This window comes from Poromitra crassiceps (assembly GCF_964638095.1).
Source record: "Poromitra crassiceps genome assembly, chromosome: 3".
In the NCBI taxonomy this organism is placed as follows: Eukaryota; Metazoa; Chordata; class Actinopteri; order Beryciformes; family Melamphaidae; genus Poromitra; species Poromitra crassiceps.
Window position 1 is genome coordinate 34,498,143 of NC_139625.1, and position 26,529 is coordinate 34,524,671.

The 26,529-nt window shown below is 43.8% G+C and overlaps 1 protein-coding gene across 1 annotated transcript; it reads left to right on the top strand.

Moving 5' to 3' along the window:
* The first annotated feature begins 211 nt into the window (after positions 1 to 211).
* Positions 212 to 26,458, top strand: lck (LCK proto-oncogene, Src family tyrosine kinase). Its single transcript, XM_083632650.1, has 13 exons — positions 212 to 417; positions 2,222 to 2,337; positions 8,301 to 8,361; positions 9,502 to 9,592; positions 10,292 to 10,393; positions 10,539 to 10,642; positions 13,043 to 13,192; positions 14,354 to 14,506; positions 16,061 to 16,240; positions 21,920 to 21,996; positions 23,957 to 24,110; positions 24,759 to 24,890; positions 25,522 to 26,458. Exons 2-13 carry the CDS (start codon positions 2,227 to 2,229, stop codon positions 25,725 to 25,727), a joined length of 1,521 nt encoding a protein of 506 aa, XP_083488776.1. The 5' UTR covers positions 212 to 417; positions 2,222 to 2,226; the 3' UTR covers positions 25,728 to 26,458.
* The last annotated feature ends 71 nt before the right edge of the window (positions 26,459 to 26,529 follow it).

Genomic DNA, 26,529 nt, shown 5'->3' on the forward strand with positions numbered 1-26,529 from the left:
CTAACCAAGCACCTGTCAGAGCAACCCTCAACCTTTCAACGACAGGAAATACTCTGGGCTGAATGCTCCACCAAAGTCTTTGCGTGTGTGTGTGTGTGTGTGTGTGTGTGTGTGTGTGTGTGTGTGTGTGTGTGTGTGTGTGTGTGTGTGTGTGCGCGCGTGTCTGTGTGTGTGTGTGTGTGTGTGTGTGTATACAAGCAGACATCAGCGCATATGAGTTAGTTATGATATGAGAAACTGATGATGACATCTTCACGCCCAGACTCTAGTGGTAAAAACACAAAACTCCCTGATTGTTAAATAGTTCTTTTCAGAAATAGAAGCTATCACTCAAACGTATTCTCATCATGGATAACTGAGTTGCGGCTCGAGGAATGTGAACTTGTTGGACCTTCAAAGACCTTCAGTTTTCAAGAGGTGAGTGTTAACTTGTGATTGTGTCAGTATAAGGCTTGTGTAAAATAATATGCGAAATAAAGGACTGTGTGCAAGGCAGACAGCTAAACAATGTGAATTAGGATGTCATTATTATGTTATTGTATTATTTTCTTTTTTACTAAATAAATGTAATTGGTCTTTTCGTTTGCCATGTGTAGGCTATACAGCATATTCAGATACAGCCTGTTACATCACTGTTTGACAAGAAATCGATATTATACCAAAGATGGGAGAACAGAAGAATTATTTTGAGGTTTTGATAATTTTCTTTAAAAATATGCACTTTTGACTCATGCTATTAACCAATTTTATTATTGTAAAATTTAAATTTCAAACATGTCATCCAAATAGGCTATACGAGACATGTTCAGGATAGCCTAATGGCTGTTGTGTGTGACATACAAAGAACATTTTGATTTTTGGGGATCAGAAAGTTACTTTTGAACAGTAATATAACAAGTACTTCTTTTACAACAACAAAAACAAGATTCCCATATTATTATTCTACATGGAGATCAAGCTTGTGTCTTCTTTTATTTTTATTTCAGTGTCAAATGGAAAGGCACATGGCTCACTGACAGCCAGTAGTGGAGGAAAAAGAGCTAAAGCTAGGCTGCTGTTCAAAAACTCGCTCACCATCTACATTCCAATAATACTGTACACAAACAGCAACAGTCAGCAGAATGTGTTTGGAAGGCCATTCAGCATACTGTAAGAAGAGGGTAACCCCTCAATGGAAGATGCTGACTTTGTTTGTGTGCCAGCAGGCGTAGGAGGGCTGATATTAAAATAAAAGCCTTTCCCCCCCCCCAGTGATCATCCCCTGGTGGTTCCTTGGGGTCCCAGTACCACTAGGTCAGGCTTCCTCAGAGTTTTCTCACGGCTTTGAGCCTCTGGGACAGACGGCTGCTGCGATTAGCCCACTGACCCTGTTACATGAGTGGTCCGATGGGAGCAAAGTGAGCTTGAGAAAGCTGGTTTGAGCAGCTCAGCAGTGTAAAACACGATACGGAGCTCGTGCAGACTGTGAAGAATACGATTAGCACGGCTTTTTGTGAAATGTTTATAAAGCACGAATCAAGTCTGAATTACAATTAGAACGGAATTAGAATGGCCACTAGATGTGACACTTCTGAAGCTGATTTGTATGATTGTATTTGGCTGTCAATACAGTAAATTAGGTCATTCTGTTGGAAAACATCAAGTTTGAGTTGACATCATGTTTAAACAGTACAGTGTCCAGTACAAACAGCCTGTCACTGGCCTTGCTTAGGAGGAGTTTTTAGCCTGATCTACCATTGATCCACCATTTTGTGTCAAGGCGGTGACACCGACATCTGATTAAAAATTCTGCAAACCTCTGAAGCATCCTGTGTTGACAATCTGTGACCTATTGCTGGATATTGGAAAGCTTAGCCCTGAAATAATATGATCTCAGCTTAATTTAATTAGGTATTTGTTAGAATTTGTTCCATATTTGATGACTTCAATTTAAAATCTGGTATTGGATTTTAAGCCCTTCTAATCAATATGGTCAACTGTGGGACACACTTATTCTACAATGACATAGCTGACTGGGATCCAGGCCATGATGTTGGGCCTCAAAGAAAGCACTTTCACCAATGCATTTTTGTCCACCCAAGCCAATCCCTTCCAGTCTAACAGCCATAATAAATCTTAAATAATCACAGTTTGGTGTTCAATTAAAGTTGTAAATATAGATATCTGGATTTCCTAAGATTTTTTTAAATCTATAACATTAACATGAACTGTCCAATTTCAGTAAAAATGGGATGTAACTGCAGTTCCGACTATTCAGACAATGACCAATGGATAGAGAACCTGGATGAAGTCTGTGAACACTGCAACTGCCCAATACCACCCCAGTCATGCAATCCAGTAAGTGACAGTATGCACATTGTTTGTGAATATGCGCATATATTATGTTTCTTTGTCTGTTTGTTTTTCTGTCAAGTCAAGTCAAGTCAAGTCAAGTCAAGTCAAGTCAAGTCAAGTCAAGTCAAGTCAAGTTTATTTGTATAGCCCGAATTCACAAGGATGTCTCAGAGGGCTTCACAGAGAATATGTCTAGCTAAATCTAGCTGACACAACAATAACAACTAGAAGATCTACATTTCCTACCGGAAATGTAATTGTGCTTGCAGTCCTCACCATGCACCGCCTGCCCTGCAACGTCCCTGCCCATGCAATTAGGGGGACTACGTAGTTATGGGCGGGCCTATGTGAGTAGCAGCGGGAGGAGGCAAGGAATCCAGGGGCGGAAGAATTTCGATTGTAGATGCTACAGTTCAAAAGTTATGGACCAAAAGGTGAAGAGGGCTGTTATAGCCCCACCATCAGGTCAATAGGAGTATTTTCTTTTAGATCAGAGCAATGAGTAAACATGGGGGGCGATCCGAGGAAACCTGTGAAAAAATAGTTTTGATTGTAGAAACTACGGTTCTAAAGTTATGGACCAAAACGTAAAGATGGCTGTTATAGTGCCACCGTCAGGTCAATCGGTGTAATTTTTTAGGCCAGAGTAGAAGAGTACTCTATGAACATATAGCCCCAATTTGGGAACAGTCGCTCTTATGACTTGTGAGCTACAGGTACTTGATGTTGCTACAGCGCCCCCTATAGGCGAAATTACACAATATTTTTCCTATAGGCTCAGAGTACATCCGTCCACACCTGGACCAAGGTTAGTTAGGTGTTCCGGCGTTATGCCGATTTTTGTGAAATAGGCCCCACCAACAGAACTTTGGAAGTCGATTATATCGCAACGGTGCAGTTGCTTCAAAAACTTCAAAATCAGTGTTGTGCAGGACAGTCCCCACATGATGTGTGCTTTGGTTTGGTGAAGATTGGACAAAGTTTCAAGGAGGAATCGCAAAAAAACTGTTTTGGACCAAATTCAAAATGGTGGAAAATCTAGTTGGACGGAAATGGGCGTGGCCTATATGACTAGATGCGGAACGTCCCAAGGAATCCAGCGAAAAAAGAAGTTTGATCGAGGACCCTACGTTTAAAAAGTTATGGACCAAAACGTAAAGAGGGCTGTTATAGCGGCACCATCTGGTCAATTGGTGTATTTTTGGGGGGAATAGTAAAAGGCCCCTCTGTGAACCTCCCTACCAAGTTTCGTAGCTGTCCCTCGTATGCTTTCTGAGATACAACTAATTTAATGCCAGATTTTTCGAAACCCCATTCAAGTGAATGGGAAAAAAACTTGTGCTTGATCGCGAATCGCGCCCAAACCGCTTCACCAAACCCTTAGCAAAGTCATAGCATATCGTTCCTCAATCAGCCGCATGTTTTGAGTTCTGGCATGTCTATGTGGTGCGAAAAATGTGGGAGTTATTATGTCCCAAAAATTTGGAAGATATAAAGAACTATAATAATAAGTATGTCAGACTTTATAGATTGTGCCTTGCTTTCAGCAAGCACAATAATTACAGTAATAATAATAACAACATGATTGAACAATCATATGATAGAAAGAGACAGAGAGAAGGGGAGAAAGGGGGGGTGGGGGAGGAGAGAGCAGGGAAAGGGAGGAGGTGGGGAGGGAGAGAGGTAGGAAGAGAGCAGGGGAAGGGGGGAAGAGTAGAGAGAGCAGAACAGATAGGATATACTGGGGCTGGGCAATACGGTCATGAATAGCCACAAGAGACAGAAAATGTAGCAATCAAGTTATGTATTATACTTACCAGGTGAAATGAGCCACTGAATAGACAAGAAACAAATTGACATTTATCGCCCAGCCGTAGGGCATACAGCAGCTACTCAATCCGCCTGGCCATCCCGCTGCAGCGGCTGAGGTATCAGCGGCACACTAGAACTGGCAGCGGAGCGGCCAGGCCAAACGTGCAACAGCTCAGACAATCTGACTACTCTAGGCATTAACCTGAACTAATTAGCACACAAGGAATCTAACTAATCTACAGCCTAGTCTGCCCTATCCTACTCTAATCTAATCTTAGCCTGAACACTATAACAATCAATACATATATATTATGTTTGTATGTACAGTATGTATACATGTATGTATGTATCTATGTATTTACGTACGTACGTGTGTGTGTGTGTGTGTGTGTGTGTGTACACGCACGCGGCGCACGCATGTGTATGTATGTATTTGTGTGCATGCCTGTGCACGCACCTTTGCATGTCCATGTCAATAATAACATCTCTGTACATGGGCCGGTGCTCCTGTAGGCTGTTGTATGTGTCAGTGTCAGTATCTGTGTTTGAGTGAGTTTGAACATGAATGGGTGTCATTGTATGTGTGGTTGAATGTGAATGAGGCCACATCACACCAATCCTCAAGATTCAAGATTCAAGATTTTTATTGTCACTCCATGGTACAAGTATCACGTGTGAAATTCTTGTGCTGTGGACTCCGTTTACAACATAAGACAAGTCAGAGACAGTGCACATAGGTGCACATGTCATGTGCATACTTTAGACGTGCTTCTACATCTTATATTTGACGTATTTGACATACAGGTGCAAATAGCATATACCTTATTAAACATACAATTGAACATTAGACATACGTAATGGTAGCAGCTACAGTACGGTACAGTACGGCTACTACACTATTTGTGTATGTTAAGGAGTCTCGTTGCCTGCGGGAAGAAACTGTTCCTCAAGCGATTTGTGCGTGCTTTTGGAACCCTGTATCTCCTCCCTGAGGGTAACAGGGGGGAACAGGCTGTTGTGGGGATGGTTTGTGTCTTTGATGATCTTCAGGGACCTCCTGAGGCACCGCTGGTTATACAGTTCATGCAGTTCTGGCAACTCACATCCTGTTACGTGCTGGGCCGCGCGTCTCACTCTCCGTAGCGCCCTGCGGTCCATGGTGGTACAGCTCCCGTACCAGGTGGTGAAGCAGCCAGTCAGCAGGCTTTCAATGGTGCCTCTGTAGAAGTCCCTAAGGATTTCTGGCCTTAGCCCAAATTTCTTCAGGCGCCTGAGTCCGTGTATTCGCTGTTGGGCCTTTTTGACAACAGTGGCGGTGTGACCGGCCCAAGTCAGGTCCTGGTGGATGTTGACTCCCAGGTACTTGAAGCTGTCCACCCTTTCCACCACTGTGCCGTTGATGGTGATTGGGGGGTGTGCGCCCCCCCTCCTGTAGTCTACAATGACCTCCTTGGTCTTGTAGACGTTCAGAGAGAGGTGGTTGTCCTGGTACCATTGTTCCAGGGCCCCCACCTCCTCTCTGTAGGCCGTCTCGTCGCCCCTCGAGATCAGCCCCACGACTGCTGTGTCGTCTGCAAACTTCACGATGGTGTTCGAAGTTTGAGTCGCCACGCAGTCGCGGGTGTAGAGGTCGTACCAGAAGGGGCTGGAGACGCACCCCTGGGGCGCTCCTATGCTGATGGTCAGTGGTGAGGTTGCCCACCCTCACCACCTGGCGGCGGTCTGTCAGGAAATCCAGGATCCAGTCGCACATTGCCGTGTTTAGTCCCAGATCCTTGAGCTTGCGTACCAGCCTGGAGGGTACTATGGTGTTGAATGCTGAGCTGTAGTCCACGAACAGCATTCTTACATAGGTGTCCTTCCCCTCCAGGTGGGACAGGGCGGTGTGGAGCACGTGTGCTACTGCGTCCGCTGTGCTCCTGTTGGGGCGGTATGCAAATTGTAGCGGGTCGTGGTCCGGGGGGAGTGTGGGGCGGATCTTTGATATGACCAGCTTTTCAAAGCACTTGCTGGCTATTGGCGTGAGGGCTATTGGGCGCCAGTCATTGAGGCTGGTCACTTTCTGATGCTTGGGAATGGGGATGATTGTCGCTGCTTTGAAGCAGGAGGGAACTCGTCGGAGGGAGAGAGACTGGTTGAAAATGTCTGTGAATACGCCTGCCAGCTGGTGGGCGCAGGCCTTGAGGACCCGCCCGGGGATGCCGTCCGGGCCGCCCGCCTTGCGTGGGTTGATGCGCAGGAACGACCGGCGCACCTCATCCTCAGTGATGGTGAGAGGGCGGTCTGGATCTCGCTTCACTACACTGGCTCCCTGTCCACTTCACAATTCAAGTCAAATCTCCTGTTTGTTTTGCATGCTCTTGCCCCTGGCTACATTTCTGAACTCCTGACCTGACCCCCACCACTGTTAGCCCCTTAGGTCCAATGACAAAGGCCTGTTAGCCATTCCACAGTCTCAACTAAAGAAAGCTGGGGACCGGGCCTTTTCTATGGCAGCTCCAAAACGCTCTCTCTCTTCTTCTTTTTTTATGTGCTGATTCAGTTGGACGCTTTTAAAAGATGTCTTAAACCCTTCTTTTTACTCACTAGCTGATTGATCTGGTCTCTGTCGATATGCATGCATGCATGTACTGTATGTATGTATGTATGTATGTATGTATGTACGTACGTACGTACGTACGTACGTACATGTATGTATGTATGTATGTATGTATGTATGTATGTATGTCTGTATGTATGTACGTACGTATGTATGTATGTATGTATGTATGTATGTATGTATGTATGTATGTATGTATGTATGTACATACGTATGTACGGTATGTATGTATGTATAGATACATACATCTACTATGCATTTACACCTGGCAAACATGCGTTTTCTGTGATCAGATTGCAATCGGATAGTGCTTGACCACATTAACCTGATTTACACCTGGTATTAATATGTCTCCAGTGTCCACATTGACATCTGATTGCGATCGCGTCAGGCAAGCTCCATAGTGTCGAGCAGCAGAAAAACAGTGGTGACTGCTGTTGTATGTGGAGTAAGAGGATGCATTGCATTTACACTTGTGTTCAATGTGGTCACAATGCATCCCTGACCACCTCCGTAGGTGGTTTGGCCAATCAGATCGCAATCTGTCCTCAATGTGTCTTGGGGCGTTTACACCTATACTTTCAGTGGTCAAGCACTATCCGATTGCAATCTGATCACAGAAAACGCATGTTAGTGCCAGGTTTAAATGGCTTCAATGTATGTATCTATGTATGTATGAATACCCATGACTGTGTGCAACTGTGCATACCGTATGTGTGTGTAGCACGTCATTTCTATTATTATTATTATTATTTTTTGGGAACAGGGTTGGCACATGTTGTGCAGGACAATACAGTGTGTTTACATTGTTTTCCAGTTTTCAACATGGGTTATGGAAAGGGTGAAAAATAAATAGGTTAAGTAAAGACAAAATAAACACCAAGTTTCATTTGAAAGAGCAGATTATGTTGAAAAGCAAGCATTTTTCAAAGAATATATTCAAATTCAAAAGCATATTCCTAAACTTGCAAACATGATGGTAATAATCAAGCATTTTCCCAACATTCAAGACTTTGTACAAACCATCATTTGTATTATTGTTTTGTTTATATTCTCTGCATTTCTACTTCAGATTTTTTTAAATCTCTGTAAAGCACGTTGGTACAATCTTGTTTTGTTTTTTAAAAGTGCTATATAAATAAACTTGAACTTGAATGACAGCATAACGGATATTCACACAACAAGTTGAATGCAAGGGGGAAGGTGTGATATTTTTGTGAGCTCACACAAATAAGTGTAGCCTATGTTGTTCGTTTCCTCTCCGTCAGTTAGATATCCCATTAGATTAGAATTAGAAGAGAATAACACACGTGAGTGCCACAATGCTGTGAGACACTTTGACTCACAGCTTTTTTTTTTTGTTAAGAAATTAAATAAAGAAAATTAATTGTCTACTTCAGTATAGATCGGTGTATGCGGTCACAAACTTGAGTAGCTAACTGTGAGCGCCACGAATCACCATGCCTCTTACTGCATAAATGTTCTATGGTTTCCTCAAAAATTTTACAGGTCAATGCAACATGTCTGATGTAATCTTGATTTTATCTTTCATCAGTACACAGATCAGTTGATCCCATATCCATCACAGCATTCACCTCCTACATCTCCATTACCAGGTGACAACATATACTTTCCTGTGTGTGTGTGTGTGTGTGTGTGTGTGTGTGTGTGTGTGTGTGTGTGTGTGTGTGTGTGTGTGTGTGTGTGTGTGTGTGTGTGTGTGTGTGTGTGTGTGAGAGAGAGAGAGAGAGAGAGAGAGAGAGAGAGAGAGAGCTCTGCCTGGTGGAGCAGTGGTTCAGGACCCCCGAAGGGCTCGCAAGATAATTTTGGGTGGTCTCAAGATGATTAATGGGATAGGGGCTAAAAAAAACTATTTATACAGTACTAAACAATGTATTTTCATGTTTATTTTGACTTTTTTCTTGTGAAATGCTGAATAGTTTTCAGCTTCTAGGCCTCCTTATTAATCAAATGAAACAACCTGAAAAGAGAAACTTGGTTGAACTCTCTGCATTATGCAGCCCGTAACGAGAGGTCGTGAGGAGGCGTTGCTTCGTTTTGTTATGAGCCAAAAAGCTTGAGAACCACCGTGGAGCAGTGCTCCCCAAACCTTTTTCTGGGCACCCACTTTTTAAAAATGACAAACCATCGCAACCCAATTCACAATAGGTCTTATCTATCAATTGTGAGAAGAGCCAATTTGAATGTACCTCACCGCTATCATTCATCAAATTATATTATCTTGAATACGTAACCAACCATTTCAAAGAGATATAGCTATTTGATAAATCACAACTTTGTTTTATGCACACGTTATTGAAAACATATGAGACCAAATAAATGCATTTAGACAGAGTTAGCAGGCTGTATTCCCCCCAACTCATGAGTAAAACAATATACACAATTAAAATAAAACAATGGAAGAAATTCTGCAAATCTATTTGCAGACCCAAATAAAATCTCCTGTGCCACACCTGTGGGTCACGACCCTGTGTTTGGGAATGACTGCTTTAGTTTAGAGCATTTGGGGAACCAGATAGGAGGCTGCTGCCTCTTAACTTCATATTTAAGATTGTGGGGTTGGATGCTATATGGATTTAAACTAAAAAGTTAAAACAGAGAAGAATGATACTCAAAAATCTTTTACTGTCATGAGTTATGTTGTGCACAGTGCTTTTAACCCCACGCCTTACTCTATCTTCCTGTTATGAATGCTATTCTGTCGGTTCTATTTAACACCAATATTCCTCTTGCAGACAACCTCGTGTTGGCCATATATAGCTATGAGCCCACCCACAATGATGACCTGGGCTTTGAGAAGGGAGACAAGCTCAAGATCATCAGCAAGTAAGAGTTGATACTGAGCATACAGTGCCCATTGTTCAAGGACAATAGTTTACTCCAAAATAACATTCCAGTGGTTATCTACCTACCCCATGTCAACAAGAAGGTAGTTGTGGGTTAACGGAGTCAACTTTTACAGCTCCAAAAAGGCATAACATATCCATCAAATTTCCAAAAGTTAATGCAGAATAATCCGTGTTGTTTTTAGGGCCAAACATTTCCACAACGGGTCCAAAAGTTGAATATTTACCTCATTATATCCTATTTTCCTCACTGACAATTCTCTGGGCATATGCAATATGTGAAGTGTGAAGTGTAAACAGATGGCCCTGTTAACTTTAATAGTTTGAGAGAATGCTAAGATGGAACATTGGGGTGATCTACTGATTTGATAAGCTTCACACCTTTAATAAACCTTATGTGGTGAAACTACAAGAGTAAAAGTCAGTAGTCAGGGTTTCTCTTGTCTCTATGTCTGTTTAGTTTCGATGGCTGGCATGTGTGACAAGATCTTTCCACACTTACTAAGTCTTGCGTGCTTCATTTCATGCGCCAGGCATTTACATTGCAAAGAAACACGTGTCATAGCTAATTATAACATACAGCCATTTGTTTAAAGTTTGAATGAAAAGGTCATGTGCTGAGCCATGACAGATATTTGAACTCACTGGTGGTTTTCTTGCTTTCTGTTTTGCCTACCAGGGATGACCCAGAGTGGTACATGGCAGAGTCTCTCATCACGGGCCAGAGGGGCTACATCCCACACAACTTTGTTGCCACCATGAACACAATGGAGACTGAGCCGTATGTCATACAGGAAATATAATGATACTGCACTCAAAAGCAGCTCACCGCACCTCAACACATCTCATGTGACATATTCTATGCCCCTGGGGGGAGCGGATGTGGTTGGCTGACGTGTGGGACGTCTTGTCTGTTTGCTCTGCAGGTGGTTCTTCAAGAACCTCTCTAGAAACGACGCCATCAGGCTCCTCCTGGCCCCTGGGAACACGCAGGGCTCCTTCCTCATCCGGGAGAGCGAGACCACTCCAGGTGGATTTATTTGACTGTCGTATCAGAAGTATAGTGATTTTACTCCTGCATTCATGCAGCCAGGGTTCATATTTCTCATGGTGGTTATTTGACTGTCATATCAGAAGTATAGTGATTTAACTCCTGCATTCACACAGCCAGGGTTCATATTTCTCATGATGGTCGTATCAGAAGTATAGTGATTTGACTCCTGCATTCACACAGCCAGGGTTCATATTTCTCATGGTGGTCGACATTTCTCATCGCTACTACTGCTGGATGTGGTGCCACCTCTTAATGTTATCTACATGTAGCATTTTGAAACATCAATATATCATTGTCAAATTAATTGGGTTATTGTTAGCCAGTGGCATTGTTCGTGCTTGTTTTTCTCAAAGTTAAGATATATTGATGTTAAAATGCGCCATGTATAGGAACTTTAACCCTATGTTTATGTACCCATGCGTTTCACAGATAGATAGGTAGGTAGATAGATAGATAGATAGATAGATAGATAGATAGATAGATAGATAGATAGATAGATAGATAGATATATAGATATATATATATATATATAGATAGATAGATAGATAGATAGATAGATAGATAGATAGATAGATAGATAGATGGATAGATAGATAGATAGATGGATAGATGGATAGATAGATAGATAGATATATAGATAGATAGATAGATAGATAGATAGATAGATAGATAGATAGATAGATTTGGTCGATCATCTCTGTTGTTACTGTATCCTTAGTCTTGCAGTAGCCAGCCGTAGATATCTATGTCTGGGGCACAACTCTTGACAAATGGTTAAGCACCGCCCCCTGAGACCAAAACAAAATGCGTGACAGACATATGAATTGACCATCCACAGACCTCCTTATTTGCCTGACGCAACTCATGGGGCGGTACATTTTGAATGATGCACCAATGCATGCAGAGAGCCAGACTTCCATAACAGCCCAGCCAATCAGAGGCTTACCACAGGAATTTCTATGGCAAAACCTGGAAATGCTGACTTATGATTCAGACCCCTCCGCTGTGGAGGATCTGACCACGTGAGACTACTGTATCATCAGCATTGTAATGTGTCTGATCTCATTTGAAAGTGTGTTCTTTTCCCTTTACAATGAGGCCTCATTTGTATGGATCCAGCATTTGTGGCTCAGTCCCAAATGAAATGTGCCAAATTTCCCTGCCAATGTCAAACAGTGTATTCTCCTTTTGGTATTGCCCTAGTATCATCTCCAAACTCAAAGCCAAGTTCCATGAAACTGGTGATGTCAAAGAAAGACTGTGAAGTGGGCGTCCCAAAAAGACAACACCTGCACAAAGACCACGGTTCATCACCCTTACAGCACTGAGGAACTGTAGACCGGTTCATCACCCTTACAGCACTGAGGAAGTGTAGGCTGTCTTCCAGAAATGTGCAGGCAAGGTTTACAGGACGTTATGGCAGACGGCTCTCTGATCAGACGATGAGGAACAGACTGCACACAGGCAATCTCCAAGCTCGTAAGCCTGCCAGGAAGCCTGCTATGACTGCCACTCACCATCAGGCCCATTTCCGTTGGTGTCTGCAACACCGACAATGGAACCTGAACATGTGGAGGAATGCCATGTTCAGTAATGAGTCCAGGTTCTGTCTGTGGAAGTTGGATGGCAGGGTCAAAGTATGGAGACGGCGTGGAGAATGCTCTGCTGATAGTTGCATCGATCGAGTAACAGCTTGTGGTGGGGGCACTATCATGGTGTGCAGCTGCATTTCCATCACTGGCAAAACAAGGGTTGTCACCATTGACGGCTATCTGAATGCAGTAAGATATCAGGATGAGATTCTGCAGCCAGTGGCAATTCCATATCTCCACAATCTGGGGCCTAATTCCATCCTCCAAGATGACAACGCTCGCCCCCACAGAACCAGGGTTATCACACACTACCATGACAACACTCACCCCCACAGAGCCAGGGTTATCACACACTATGAGAATGTGGGAGTAGAGAGAATGGAATGGCCTGCCAACAGCCCAGACCTCAACCCAATTGTGTGCTGCACATGCTACAGTGACCAACGCAGAGTTTGGAGATGGTACCAGGGCAACAATAGAGTCAACACCAACAGGAAAATACACTGCATGCATACACACTACATTTGACATTGGCAGGGACATTTCCCACATTTCACTTGAGACCAACTTACATAATCAGTTGTGCTGCTCATCCCACAAATGCATAATCCATACAAATGGAGCCTCATTGTAAAGGGAAATGAACATGCTTTCCAATGGGATAAGATACAATGTTGATGATACAGTAACAACAGAGATATATGATCGACCAAACACAAATTTCCAAACTTTTTTGAGCCTCAGATAACTGTATGATCTCACTTTGTGTTCCTCTGTGTTCCAGGCTCATACTCCTTATCAGTAAGGGAGTTGGACCACATGGCCGGCGAAAACATCAAGCACTACAGGATCCGCAACATGGACAATGGAGGATATTACATTACAGCCAAGATCTCCTTCAACTCCCTGAAGGAGCTGGTCCAGCATCACACAAGTACGTGCCGCCTCATGACGGGTTTCACAATCAACATGAATGGATGGATGAATGAATGAATGGATGAAACTTTTTTGGTTGTGGGCCGCATACAGAAAAATATAAGGAGTCGCGGGCCAAACAATATTAAGCACAGCAGTTTTCGCGGCAAAAAAAATTGGACCAGAAAACCCTTGTGGCATGAACAATTTAATTTCTACCTAAATAAATATATGACACATAGTTTATTGATGTGCTCACCTATTACAATGGGTATTTCTGTATGTTTTCAAATGTTCTTTTCTGTTATTCCTGTGCCAACAGGTTAAGACAGAGATAATTTAACATAACATTAGTATTAAACATTAATTCAGTATTAAAAACGTTTAAAAATAAATAGACCAGGTCAGGGTACTCAAGTATAACCCATTTTTAATGGTTTTAAATTGAAAAAACGAAATGGGGGGAATTTGTTTTCTCGTTTTCATTTTCCGTTTTAAATTTTAAAACAGAAAAACGGAAAAAGTTTTTAGCACAATTTTTTTTTTTTTCTAAATTTGTGGCGGGCCACTTAAAAACGGGCAGTGGGCCACAGTTGGCACGCGGGCCGTAGTTTGGCCACCCCTGACCTCAGGGGCGGACTGGGATCATAATTCAGGCCGGGCATTAGATACCAAGCAGGCCAGGCCGATATGGGCCGACGCGCGTGCCGGCGTCCGAAGGGCGGCGGCGGAAAATTTGGGGCGTTTGAAGCTCAATTTGGGCCGTTTGAAGCCCAATTTGGGCCGTTTGAAGCCAGATTTGGGTCGTTTAAAGCCAGATTTGGGCTGTTTGAAGCCCGATTTGGGCCGTTTGAAGCCCAATTTGGGCCGTTTGAAGCCCAATTTGGGCCAAGTCCAATTTTACAATGAAATGCACCCACTTTAAACCTGAATAAAGTAATAAAACCACTAGTAAACCAGTAGGCGGCGCCTGGCCTGCTGTTCAGTGAGTGGCCTGGCCTGGCTTGCAAAAAAAAAAAAAAAAAAAAAAAAAAAAAAATTTTTTTTTTTTTTTTTTGGCAGGCCAGGCCAGGCCAGGCCACCGGGCATTTGCCCGACGTGCCCGATTATGCAGTCCGCCACTGCCTGACCTACACTGTCTGGATGTCATGAGTTTTTACCTTGTCTGTGGGCCATCCAGGTGAAGCAGACGGCCTGTGCAGCAGGCTGGTGAAGTCCTGCCAGTCCACGGTGCCACAGAAGCCCTGGTGGCAGGACGAGTGGGAGATTCCCAGAGAGTCCCTCATACTGGAACGCAAGCTGGGAGCCGGCCAGTTTGGAGAAGTCTGGATGGGTGAGTGAGAGAGACAACTATTACCACTTTAAGACCAACTTGATCCATGTTCATCCCTTCTTTTGTCAATTCACACCAAGTCAGTCAACACAGGTTAATTCATGACAATTCAGATACTGTATGACCTGGGTCACAACCTGGGAGAGTTGCATAACAATTAGCATAGGCTGTTAGCATAACAAATAGCATAGCAACCCAGGTGGTGCCATTCACACTGAAATTAGTCTCACAAAACCGGGTCGGACAACCCGGGTTAATCCTTATACATACCCTAAATCAATTATAGGAATAACCCTGGTTGGTCCCTTGGTGTGAAAGGGGTATGTGGTAGAGAGATAGCCTATAGGTAAACCCAGCCCCCACGTGACCTGCTCTCTCAGTTCCCAGTCACTAGCTACCTTGTGACTGTAAGCAGGGTGAGCCTGAGAGCAGGTCACTGGGGGCTGGGTTTACCCAGGCTAGTAGAGAGATACTGAGAGGAGCAAGAGAGTGTCATCATGAAGCATATGAATCACAGGAGTGTTTGGTGGATATTGTCTGAGTTGGAGTCAGTGTGGCATTTCCAGATAATATATACTCATAGTGCCAGTTTACACACATGTAAATCGTGTGCCATTTCCCCAATATAGCCTTAATTGTAGACTTGTGTGAGCTAGTGAGCCAGGGATTGATCCTGTTTATTAGCCCTATGTTGTGCAACTACACTCAAACCACATAAAGTCTCCCTTTGAAATGAACTCATGGGTTGGATTTCTATATTGTCTCTTTAACAATCCTCGTGTTACTCTCTATTGTGACTGTGGAAGCCAAGGTTAAACAAGAAGCCAAAATATTTTGACCGGTTGAAATAATATGTGCTGCTGCTGCTACCCCTTATTTTTCAATTGGAAGGGTATTTCCCCCTTCCGTTTCCATCTCATGTTTCCAACACAATACAACATTCTAAACAAACCAGTGCACCAGAGCCAGAAATATCCCACCATGGAGATTGTCTTCATTTCAGAGACACTTTCTATTTACAGCTTAGTTGCATGTGATCTTGGCACTATGTTTGTTTCTCTGTCCTCATCCAAACATTGGTTATTGAATGCACCTATTGCACCAGTGTGATGGGAGTGATTGTCATTTGCCATGAGATGTTTGTCGTGTGTTAGAATATAGTTATAAGAAATTATAACCGAGCCTTTCAGCCAGAGGATTTCCACTGCAGATCAAGAAATGCTCTGAATAGTAAATACAGTTTGTTCCCACCATTACTGAGCTTCACGCATGGTTGAAGATGTGAGCGGCTTTATAAATGACGGTAAACCTGGTTGGTTATCTACACATAGTGCAGCGCTAGTGTACCGGAGCTGGAATGAGATCCTGTTTGCATAACCTCTGAGTAGCACCGTGCTTCTGCTCCCTGCAACATGACTGTTTGAAACCATTTGGCCCTGCAATAGCTGACATGAAGGAATATGTGTAATTTTATTCATTCATGTGCACAAGATGTTTTCTTAAAATCATTCGCTTTTACAGACCGAGTGCTGAGGTTTAAATGTGTATTTCCAGGTGTCTACAATAATGACAGGAAGGTGGCCATAAAGAATCTGAAGATAGGCACCATGTCAGTAGAAGCCTTTTTGGCCGAGGCCAACCTGATGAAGAACTTGCAGCACCCTCGCCTCGTCCGGCTCTTCGCTGTGGTCACCCAGGAGCCCATCTACATCATCACCGAGTACATGCAGAACGGTGGGTGGAAACGATCGAGCACTGTGGTTACTGCGTTACGTCACTGGCTTGCTGGGGGAGCTAAGCAGGTCTGGCTGTGGTCAGTCATTGGATGGGAGACCATCCGCTGCTGGAAGGGGTGTTGAAGGACCAGTAAGAGGTGCTCTTCTCATATCCCCATCCCCAATAGGCTATGCCAGGGCAGAGACAGGGACTTTGTCCTTTGAGTGAGCACGGTCCTTCAGACGAGATGTGAGGTCCTGACTCTGTGGTCAATAAAGATCCCATTGGCACTCTTCGCAATAGTAGGGGTGTGTAACCCCGGTGCCCTGGGGGGTGTAACCCCGGTGCCCTGAGGTGTGTAACCCCAGTGCCCTGAGGTGTGTAACCCCGGTGCCCTGAGGTGTGTAACCCCGGTGCCCTGAGGTGTGTAACCCCGGTGCCCTGAGGTGTGTAACCCCGGTGCCCTGGGGGGTGTAACCCCGGTGCCCTGGGGGGTGTAACTACGTTGCCCTGGGGGGTGTAACCCCGGTGCCCTGGGGGGTGTAACCGCGTTGCCCTGGGGGATGTAACCCCGGTGCCCTGGCTAAATTCCCACATAGGCCTCTCTTCCATCATGGCCACCTAATCTCTCTTTCAGTCCTCAACTCTGATAACTCATGATAGCTGATGTGAGCATTGTGGCACAAACTGGCACACCCAGGTGCTACACATCAGTGGTGGATCATGGATGAGTTGAGTTCCCCCCCCTTCACACACACACACACACACACACACACACACACCCACCCCCGATATGTAAAGCGCTTTAGGTGCCTTGAAAAGCATAATAAATCCAATAAATTATTATAAGAATCACTATTGGCAAAAGAAAAGGACTACGTGGTCCCTGGGCGTTTCCATGAAATGAAAGCTCACTGTTTTCACAGCAGAAGACAAATGATCAAGAAATCCATTTATAATCAGTTTAGCTTTCAGTTTAGTTTTTGGACAGTTAAAAAACATGTCTGAGCTTGTCGGCAGCCGTGACTGCCCTAATCTCCTGCCCTGTTAGACTGAACACGAAAGGCAGCGTCATCACGTTTGTCTCTGTGCCTGCAGTGAAGACACAGTCAGTGTGTTGTCATAGCCTTTCAGGATCAAACATGTTGACCTGTTATCGGAGTTTGGGAGCTAGAGCACGCTCAAACAAAAGACTGGGCTGTGTAGCTGCCCTGTGCGTGTCGCCCCTTTCATGAGTCATGCAATCTTTTCACACGCATTCTCCACTCCACTGACTCTGTTCAATTAGACCCAACTCCTTTTGATCTGACACCCAGACCTCTCTTTCTCACTTTGATATATGATATGGGATGATGAATGGAACTCTAATAGACATTACCTGAGATGATTTCACTTTGTCAAAGAATTCAAGCACTGTGAACAAACTGAGATTGCGAGCAAGTCGTGAGCCTTGCCTCTCAAAACATGCCACTCTGCTGGAGTGGCGCCTTCTGATAGGCTATTTTCAGCTTCTCCTCATGACATGAGAGCCTCCTGCATTCGCTGCCCTGTGCTAAAATGTTTCAAAGCAAACGTGAACTTTCACTTCTATTTTGACCCAGGGCCCGGGACAGGTCTCTTATGTTGACTCACCAAAGGGAAGTCTCCTCTGGCGGGTCGGGGGCGAGAGGGTGATTCACTACGTTATTGTTCACTGAGACCCCGAATGACGCATGACTCCCCTTCTAGAGTCTGCACTTCACACATCACATGCATACCCAAACACACACGCACACGCACACGCACACGCACACGCACACGCACGCACGCACGCACAAACATACATACTGTAGCTACAGGATCTCCAGGAGCGACGAGACAGCCTACAGAGAGGTGGAGGCCCTGGAACAATGGTGCCAGGACAACCACCTCTCTCTGAACGTCTCCAAGACAAAGGAGGTCATTGTAGACTACAGAAGGGGGGGGGGGGCGCACACCCCCAATCACCATCAATGGCACAGTGGTGGAAAGGGTGGACAGCTTCAAGTACCTGGGAGTCAATATCCACCAGGACCTGACATGGGCCAACCACACCGCCACTGTTGTCAAAAAGGCCCAACAGCGACTACACGGACTCAGGCGCCTGAAGAAATTCGGGCTAAGGCCAAAAATCCTCAGGGACTTCTACAGAGGCACCATTGAAAGCCTGCTGACTGGCTGCTTCACCACCTGGTACGGGAACTGCACCACCATGGACCGCAGGGCGCTAAGAAGGGTGAGGCGCGCGGCCCAGCACGTAACAGGATGTGAGCTGCCAAAACTGCATGATCTGTACAACCAGCGGTGCCTCAGGAGGTCCCTGAAGATCATCAAAGACACAAACCACCCCCACAACAGTCTGTTCTCCCTGCTACCCTCAGGGAGGAGATACAGGGTCCCAAGAGCACGCACAAATCGCTTGAGGGACAGTTTCTTCTCACAGGCCACGAGACTCCTTAACATATACAAATAGTGTAGTAGCCGTACTGTACCGCACTGTAGATGCTACCATTATGTATGACTAATGTTCAATAGTATGTTTAATTAGGTATACGCTATTTGCACCTAACAGAATGTTACTATGTTCAAAGTATGTTCATGCCATTTGCACTATGGGCAGTGAATACGCCACTGTCTGTGGCGTGTCTTACTGCTTTATTGCTTGTTGCCTCTTGTTTTTATGCCTCCGCCGGCGATAGCCAGGCCGGAGGCATTATGGATCCGGATTGTCCGTCCGTACGGCCGTACGGCCGTCCGTCCGTACGGCCGTACGTCCGTCCGTACGATGTTTGTTAACGCGATATCTCAGGAATGCCTTGACGGAATTTAATCAAACTTGTCTCAAACATCGACTTGGACTCCAGGATGAACTGATTAGATTTTGGTGGTCAAAGGTCAAAGGTCAAGGTCACTGTGACCTCTCGAATGCCATTTTCAAGCTTGTTAACGCGATATCTCAGGAATGCCTTGACGGAATTTAATCAAACTTGTCTCAAACATCGACTTGGACTCAAGGATGAACTGATTACATTTTGGTGGTCAAAGGTCAAGGTCACTGTGACCTCTCAAACGCCATTTTCCAGCTTGTTAACGCGATATCTCATGAATACCTTGACGGAATTTCATCAAATTTGCCTCAAACATCTACTTAGACTCAAGGATGAACTGATTACATTTTGGTGGTCAAAAGTCAAAGGTCAAGGTCACTGTCACCTCTCGAACGCCATTTTCAAGCTTGTTAACGTGATATCTCAGGAATGCCTTGACGGAATTTAATCCAACTTGTCTCAAACATCGACTTGGACTCAATGATGAACTGATTAAATTTTGCTGGTCAAAGGTCAAAGGTAATGGTCACTGTGACCTCTCAAACGCCATTTTCCAGCTTGTTAACACGATATCTCACAAATGCCTTGGCGGACTTTCATCAAATTTGCCTCAAACATCGCCTTAGACTCAAGGATGATCTGATTAGACTTTGGTGGTCAAAGGTCAAGGTGAGCTCTCGAACGCCATTTTCAAGCTTGTTAATGCGATATCTCAGGAATGCCTTGACGGAATTTAATCAAACTTGTCTCAAACACCGACTTGGACTCAAGGATGAACTGATTACATTTTGGTGGTCAAAGTTCAAGGTCACTGTGACCTCTCACACACCCAATTTCCAAGCTCTGTAACGCAACATCACAGGAGCGCCTTGACGGAATCTCTTCCAATTTGCCTCAAATGGCGATTTGGACCCCAGAATGAACTAATGGCGGAGGCATAAGTCCGCCTTGCGGTCGTTCTAGTTTATTTATATACCTTTTATTCTTTGCACTATGTTGTAACGGAGCCTACAGCACAAGAATTTCACACGTGATACTTGTACTACGGAGTGACAATAAAAATCTTGAAATCTTGAATCTTGAAATCAGAAGTGATTCTCAACCTTTTTCATATCAAGGACCCCTAATCTAGTCCACATTAGGGCCGCGGACCCACATCTGCTGATATTGTCTCGGATCCAAATGTCAGAATATTTTGTTATCGTTAGATATGATTTTGTCCAGAATTCCATGACTATCTTTATTGTAGGTAGAGAGATAACAGTGAAGCTATGATCAAATCAGTCATTCTTCTACATTCTCTAATTGTGTTAACTTCTTGTAAATGAAACCTCATCAATGACTCATCAAATGACTTCATCAATTTGCTGGGGAGCCCCTGGTGGTCGCTGGATGCTATGTTGAGAACCACTGGACTAGGCTACTGTACAGTAGGCTACACGAGCAAAAACACACTTTTGTACACTCTCTTTTTTTCATTTTTTAACACATACCATACAAATACATATAGTAGCACCAAACAATGGCAGGTTCTGCAGCTGCTTGCCACAATCAGAAATCAAAAGCCATTTGGAACCATGACAACCGGTGCAAACAGAAGAGTCGGACATAGGACTCTTAGAGTCCTATGTAGAATTGAACATAATATGCCATGTAGGTGTTATATATGCAGTCGTCTGAAAGTGATCCAATATCATTGCCTATTTCACTTTAACCCCCAAAGGTTGCGGTCATTGTAATTATTTGTCACTAGAGGAAACAATAACAAAGTACAGACTAGAGAGAGATGCTGTAGGCTACTGGTGCAACAACAGCCTTACTATTGAACTGAATGGGAAGCCTTTGTATGGTCTTCTATGAGAGGCCTGTAAACCACCAACAGTGGCTCTACATGAGGCTGTCCCTTTGTCTGGGATCCACGTGTGTGGACAGGACACAATTGTGGCCTCTGTTGTCAGGAGAAAGGATGCCTTGGAGTTCCCATCCTCTCAATTTGTCCCTTTTCTTTTATCACCGAAGACAACAAAGATGGAAAATAACAGGCGTGGCATCCCAGCTTCCCCCTGTGACCTTGACAAACAGCCTTCCTTTGGCTCTCAGACTTCAAAAGAGGCCTTCCGGACTTAAGCAGAGGAGCAGCACGCACGGTCATTCCTCTTAAGTATTTCCTGTGATCGGCCCGGGCTGGCCGGAGTGCGGGGGTATTGTTTCGTCCTAATCAAACTCAACACAGCGTCAGGAGCCGTCAGAGACTCCGCATCAGCATGACTGATGCCCAGCGCACTTCCTCACAATGTTATGTTCCCTGATTTAAACTGCTATTCTGGATCAACTCCATCTATTTATGTCCAGGGGGGGGGGTATCTTGATGTTTTTCCACAAAGGAAAATGTAATTATAGTCTTCTGAACAAAACATGTTTTTAAATAACAGATCAGATCATTCATAGACTTTTCTTTTTGTTACATAGCCTAATTGTTGCACAAGCGTCAGTACATAGCACCTCTAAATACAACACAATAAACACGAGTAAACCAGTGTTAACCATTGCTTTATGTGCAGGAATAGATTTTACAGCAACCAACCGTTTTAAAGCCGGCATAAATCTTTATGGGGTGAATTTAGTCTACACTTTAGCCAGTAGTATCAAACTTGTGTAAGTAATATGAAGATGGGTCTTTTAAAGGAAACAAGACAAGACAAGACAAGATACAAACTAATATTATTGCTGAGTCATTGTTATGCTGACTGGGGGGTCATAATGTACACACCTTTTTATTGACACTCCTAATGATCTGATTGTAATGTCTTACAGGTAGTCTGGTTAATGATCTGATTGTAATGTCTTACAGGTAGTCTGGTGGATTATCTCAAAACCACAGAGGGATGCAGTTTGGACATCACCACTCTGATAGACATGGCTGCACAGGCAAGCAAACTTTTTTGAATCTCTCGATTTGTCTGCGCTATCATCTCTGTAGACTGTCATCTCTGTAGACTACTCGGTGTCTGTGCTGTCATCTCTGTAGAGTGTCATCTCTATAGACTGTCATCTCTGTAGACTACTTTCACTTACTCTTTCACTTCCTTCTCTCTCCGCATGAATCCCATAGAGGAAACCAGCCATTGCTGTAACCAGGCTTACACTCAGCACTAAATCTTGCAATAACACAACTGACCTGTGTGTGTGTGTGTGTGTGTGTGTGTGTGTGTGTGTGTGTGTGTGTGTGTGTGTGTGTGTGTGTGTGTGAGAGTGATGCATATTGTTCTAGACACCTTGTCACAAATACATCCATGTCCCCAATCTGCCATGTCCCTATCAAGCCACTCCTAGTGAGCAAACACCACAAGATTTCTTATCACACTACAAATTTCGTGAACACACAGTTGCCATGACAGTTACAGTTTTCAAAATCAGGGTATGGTGAGAGAAGAATAGGAAAATGTAAAATCTATGACGTGGTGATTTTTCCATCAATTCTAATGCATTTCATCACCACAAGATGAGCAGCGTCTTATCTACTGTATGACAGAGTGACATCAAATATATATTGTTATCCCAATACAAGTCTGATGTTACTTGTGAATCTGCCATGTAACTCCTGAAAAAGTACCCGATCTTTATCTGCAAGTGTAGGCTTAATGAAACTCACTGTATCTAATGGGTGTGGGAACGGAAAACAAAACCACAACAAGAAGTAAAGGGGTTAGAAGAGTGGTTCTCAGACTTCTTAAGTGTGTGAAACCCATGACCAAACAGTCATACATTATATCATTGTGTTACTAAAGGATGGAATTATTATTATTCCCCTTTTTTGCTGGGGACCCCCTGGAACACCCTCAAGGACCCTGACCCCACTTTGAAAACCACTAGGCCAAACATATTTGGAAAAGTCAGGGGCAGGCAAATTCTCAAAGATGCCTTATAGCCCAAAAGAGCTGCAATGCTGCAAATGTGTTGTGGAGAAGGATGTTTTCAAGCAATAGTCAGTACACTGATAGCATTCAACGTAATAGCTGTAAGCACGTAAGTCTAACCATGTGACTGGCTGTAGAATTTAAAGTGATGACTCTTGCCTCAACAGTAGAGACTATTGTCTAGATATCCTTGTGCGTGTGTCTTCTGTCAGAGGATGTTATGTTCATATGTAATCAGAGAAACTAGAGATTTTACTCAAGTGGAAATTACAGTACATAGGAAGCATAGGTGTCTCATAATTATGGTAAATACCAAAAGTGGGTTAGCTTGCGTGTGACGCCTCCCCCAAGTGAATGCAATGGAAAGAATAGAGGCATTGAGAGGTTCCTGAGTGGGTCAAGACAAAGGTTGAAGTTGATGCTATACACATACGCACATCTCAGTTTTCTGCCAAGGGCCCCAGGACCTATGATACTTATGTGATAGATTCTTAGGTCTGAACTCTGAAATATGCACCACTGACCCAGCAACAGACATATATTCACATATGTACACAAACACATGTACACACACACAATGACACAATTCCCATGTGTGGGTGTGGTGAGTCTCACAGAAATCATAAGCATTTTCTTCCACATTAGTTACCTCACACATCAATTTCCTCATACATGAAGAGGTCCAGTGCCATTTTTTGTCCAATAATCTGTCTATGTGAAAATTACTCATGTAGTCTTTACTTCAATCACAGGAACAGCTATTGAAATTTCCCAGTCTGTGTGGTTAGGTGAAATAAGGTAAAATAAGTATGAGGAAATATAAGAGGTACAGCTGTGTACTCCACCCAGAGAGGTGAGGGGCAAGGGACTGACTAACTCAAACATACACAGATCACGCACAGAGAGAAAGACAGATTCACACACAGGGCTCATAGGGAGGGCCCATTCTTATGATGTGCTGTCCCCTGCAGGTAGCCGAAGGCATGGCCTTCATTGAGGAGAGGAATTACATCCATAGAGACTTGCGAGCAGCCAACATTCTGGTGGCTCATGACCTCATCTGTAAGGTTGCTGACTTTGGACTGGCAAGACTCATTGAGGACAACGAATACACAGCCAGAGAGGGTAAACACAAACAGGCCTGCCAGGAAGCTAATAGATACAGTAGATAACATGATTTGTTCAGAGGCTGTTATCTATGAAACTACACTAACCAGTCAAACGTTTTGGATACACCTAATTGAATGTAGTATGTTTTTCATTCTCTTTGTCTTAAACACCAGTTTGATCTAAAGGCTTCTGCTTGAAATGTGTTTCTTAAAAAGAAAAAAAGAAACATGTTTCTTAGACAAATAGGCTATAAATACTGAAGTTGATCCCAATGTATGAATTTCTGTCCAAAGCTTTTGCCTCTCCACCAAGGCAAAGGGCAGCTATATGATCTACATTTTAGATATATATGTATATTTTTTATAGATATATTTTATATTCTAAAATATAAGATACTTTTGATTCGGTCACTGCATAATTCCACTTCTGGTATTTCAGGTCGGCTTACATTATTCTAAAATGTGAAAAATAAAGAAAGGTCCAAACATTTGTGCATTTTAGGTGGGATCACACAAACTGAAAGAGAGAAAAGATATAGTTGTGTTCTACCATGTGAATCCAATGTGAATGCTCTCAAATATGAGATGAGCTTTCAGTACAAGAGCTCCACCAAGTGTTCATGTCTTTCATGCAAATTAAGGGAATTTCCTCCCTTCTTCATAGGTGCAAAATTCCCCATCAAGTGGACCGCTCCCGAGGCCATAAACTATGGCACCTTCTCCATAAAGTCTGATGTGTGGTCATTTGGGATCCTGCTGACAGAAATAGTGACATATGGACGCATACCTTACCCCGGTATGTACTTTATTCACCGAGCATCACATGCCACATTTTGACATGAATTGGTGAATGCATTATACATTCAGAGCTCTAATCATATACATTACAAAATCATTTCAGTGTCTCCAAATAACAAGGCTAGTGTGGAAGGCACTTACTGAAAACATTCAAAGTGTGAGATTGCACTGCACACTAGTTTCACAAAAGAACATTTCCACCATGGAGACCTGGGTTCAATTCCCGGCAGCGGTACTTCCGGCTTGGTCTGACGTTCCTACATACACAATTGGCCGTGTCTGCGGGTGGGAAGCCGGTGGGGTATGCTGGTTCAGGTTGCTGCACTAGCGCCTCCACTGGTCAGTCAGGGCGTCTGTTTGGGGGGGAAAGGGAGGGGGAGAGTAATCCTCCCACGCGATACGTCCTGCCGGTGAAATTCTTTGCTGTCTTGTGAAAAGAAGCGGCTGGCGAACGCACATGTATCGGAGGAAGCATGTGCTAGTCTACGGCTCTCCTCAGACCGACAGAGGGGGTGGAGCAATGACCAGGACAGCAGGGGGAATTGGCCAAGTACAATTGGGGAGAAAATGGGAGGAAAAAAGGAAATATAATTTCGAGCCTACATCTTCCCTTGTGCTGTGCACTGCAGGCATGTCCAACCCAGAGGTCATCCAGAACCTGGAGCGCTACTACAGGATGCCGAAGCCAGAAAACTGCTGCGAGGGGCTCTACAGCATCATGTGCCACTGCTGGAAGGAAGGCCCAGAGGACCGGCCCACCTTCGAGTATCTGAGGAGCGTCCTGGAGGATTTCTTCACCGCCACAGAGAGGCAGTACCAGGATGGTACCTGCTGAGGCACAAAGATACATTCATATTCAAACTAAACGGACAGTTTGTGATGGAGGACATTGGACATTTTTGTGTTGTTTGCTGCAGAGTAAATGCAAACTGAGAGGGCACAGATTTTTGCCCAATAGGAGCACTTTGCTTCTGTATCAAATGTTTTCTGGTGTGGCTTCTTAAACATGACCCAGTCTTATGTGGAACATTGAACCCCAAAGAGCACAGTCTGACATACCTTCAGACTTGAGCATTTTGATTTACTTGTGCAACATCTGGATCACTGCAGGCTAGAAGAGAGGAGAATTGATCTCCTGGTACTCGTTAAGCTGTAAATACTTTCAAACTGCTTCAGTGTCTTACTTTTGTAACTCATTTTAATAAAGAATTTCAAACTATTTTACTTAGCCTACAGAAAAATGCTTTTTGTGGGATTAAAAATACTGCAGACAAACCCAAACTATATCTAGGCTACTGTATACATATCACATAAATAGAGATAATTGTTTTAAAGTATACATGCTGTAAAGGTGGCAAAATGTAAAGGCGAAACAGGCCTCCTGTCTGAGCCTCCTATCCTCCAGCCAGATGGTGGAAAGTTACCAAACTCCATTCAATCCAGAGTGACAACCGCCAATAAACCTCAAAGACGAAGAAAAACATGACATTGATTTTTTTTTAAACTGTGGATACAATGGCAGCAACTGCTGTATGGACTAATAAACCTTACGTGATTTGGTCATGGGGTGAGTATATTAAAGGGGGACTAACCCCCTAGATATGTATTAGAACAGTGATTTGAAAATACCTATGGAA

Excerpts from the sequence above, each read along its gene's own strand:
- lck (XM_083632650.1), top strand. The coding sequence starts at position 2,227 with ATGGGATGTAACTGCAGTTCCGACTATTCAGACAATGACCAATGGATA. Across the intron at positions 8,362-9,501 it reads TCCTACATCTCCATTACCAG|ACAACCTCGTGTTGGCCATA; the intron begins GTGACAACATAT and ends TTCCTCTTGCAG. Across the intron at positions 14,507-16,060 it reads GTTTGGAGAAGTCTGGATGG|GTGTCTACAATAATGACAGG; the intron begins GTGAGTGAGAGA and ends GTGTATTTCCAG.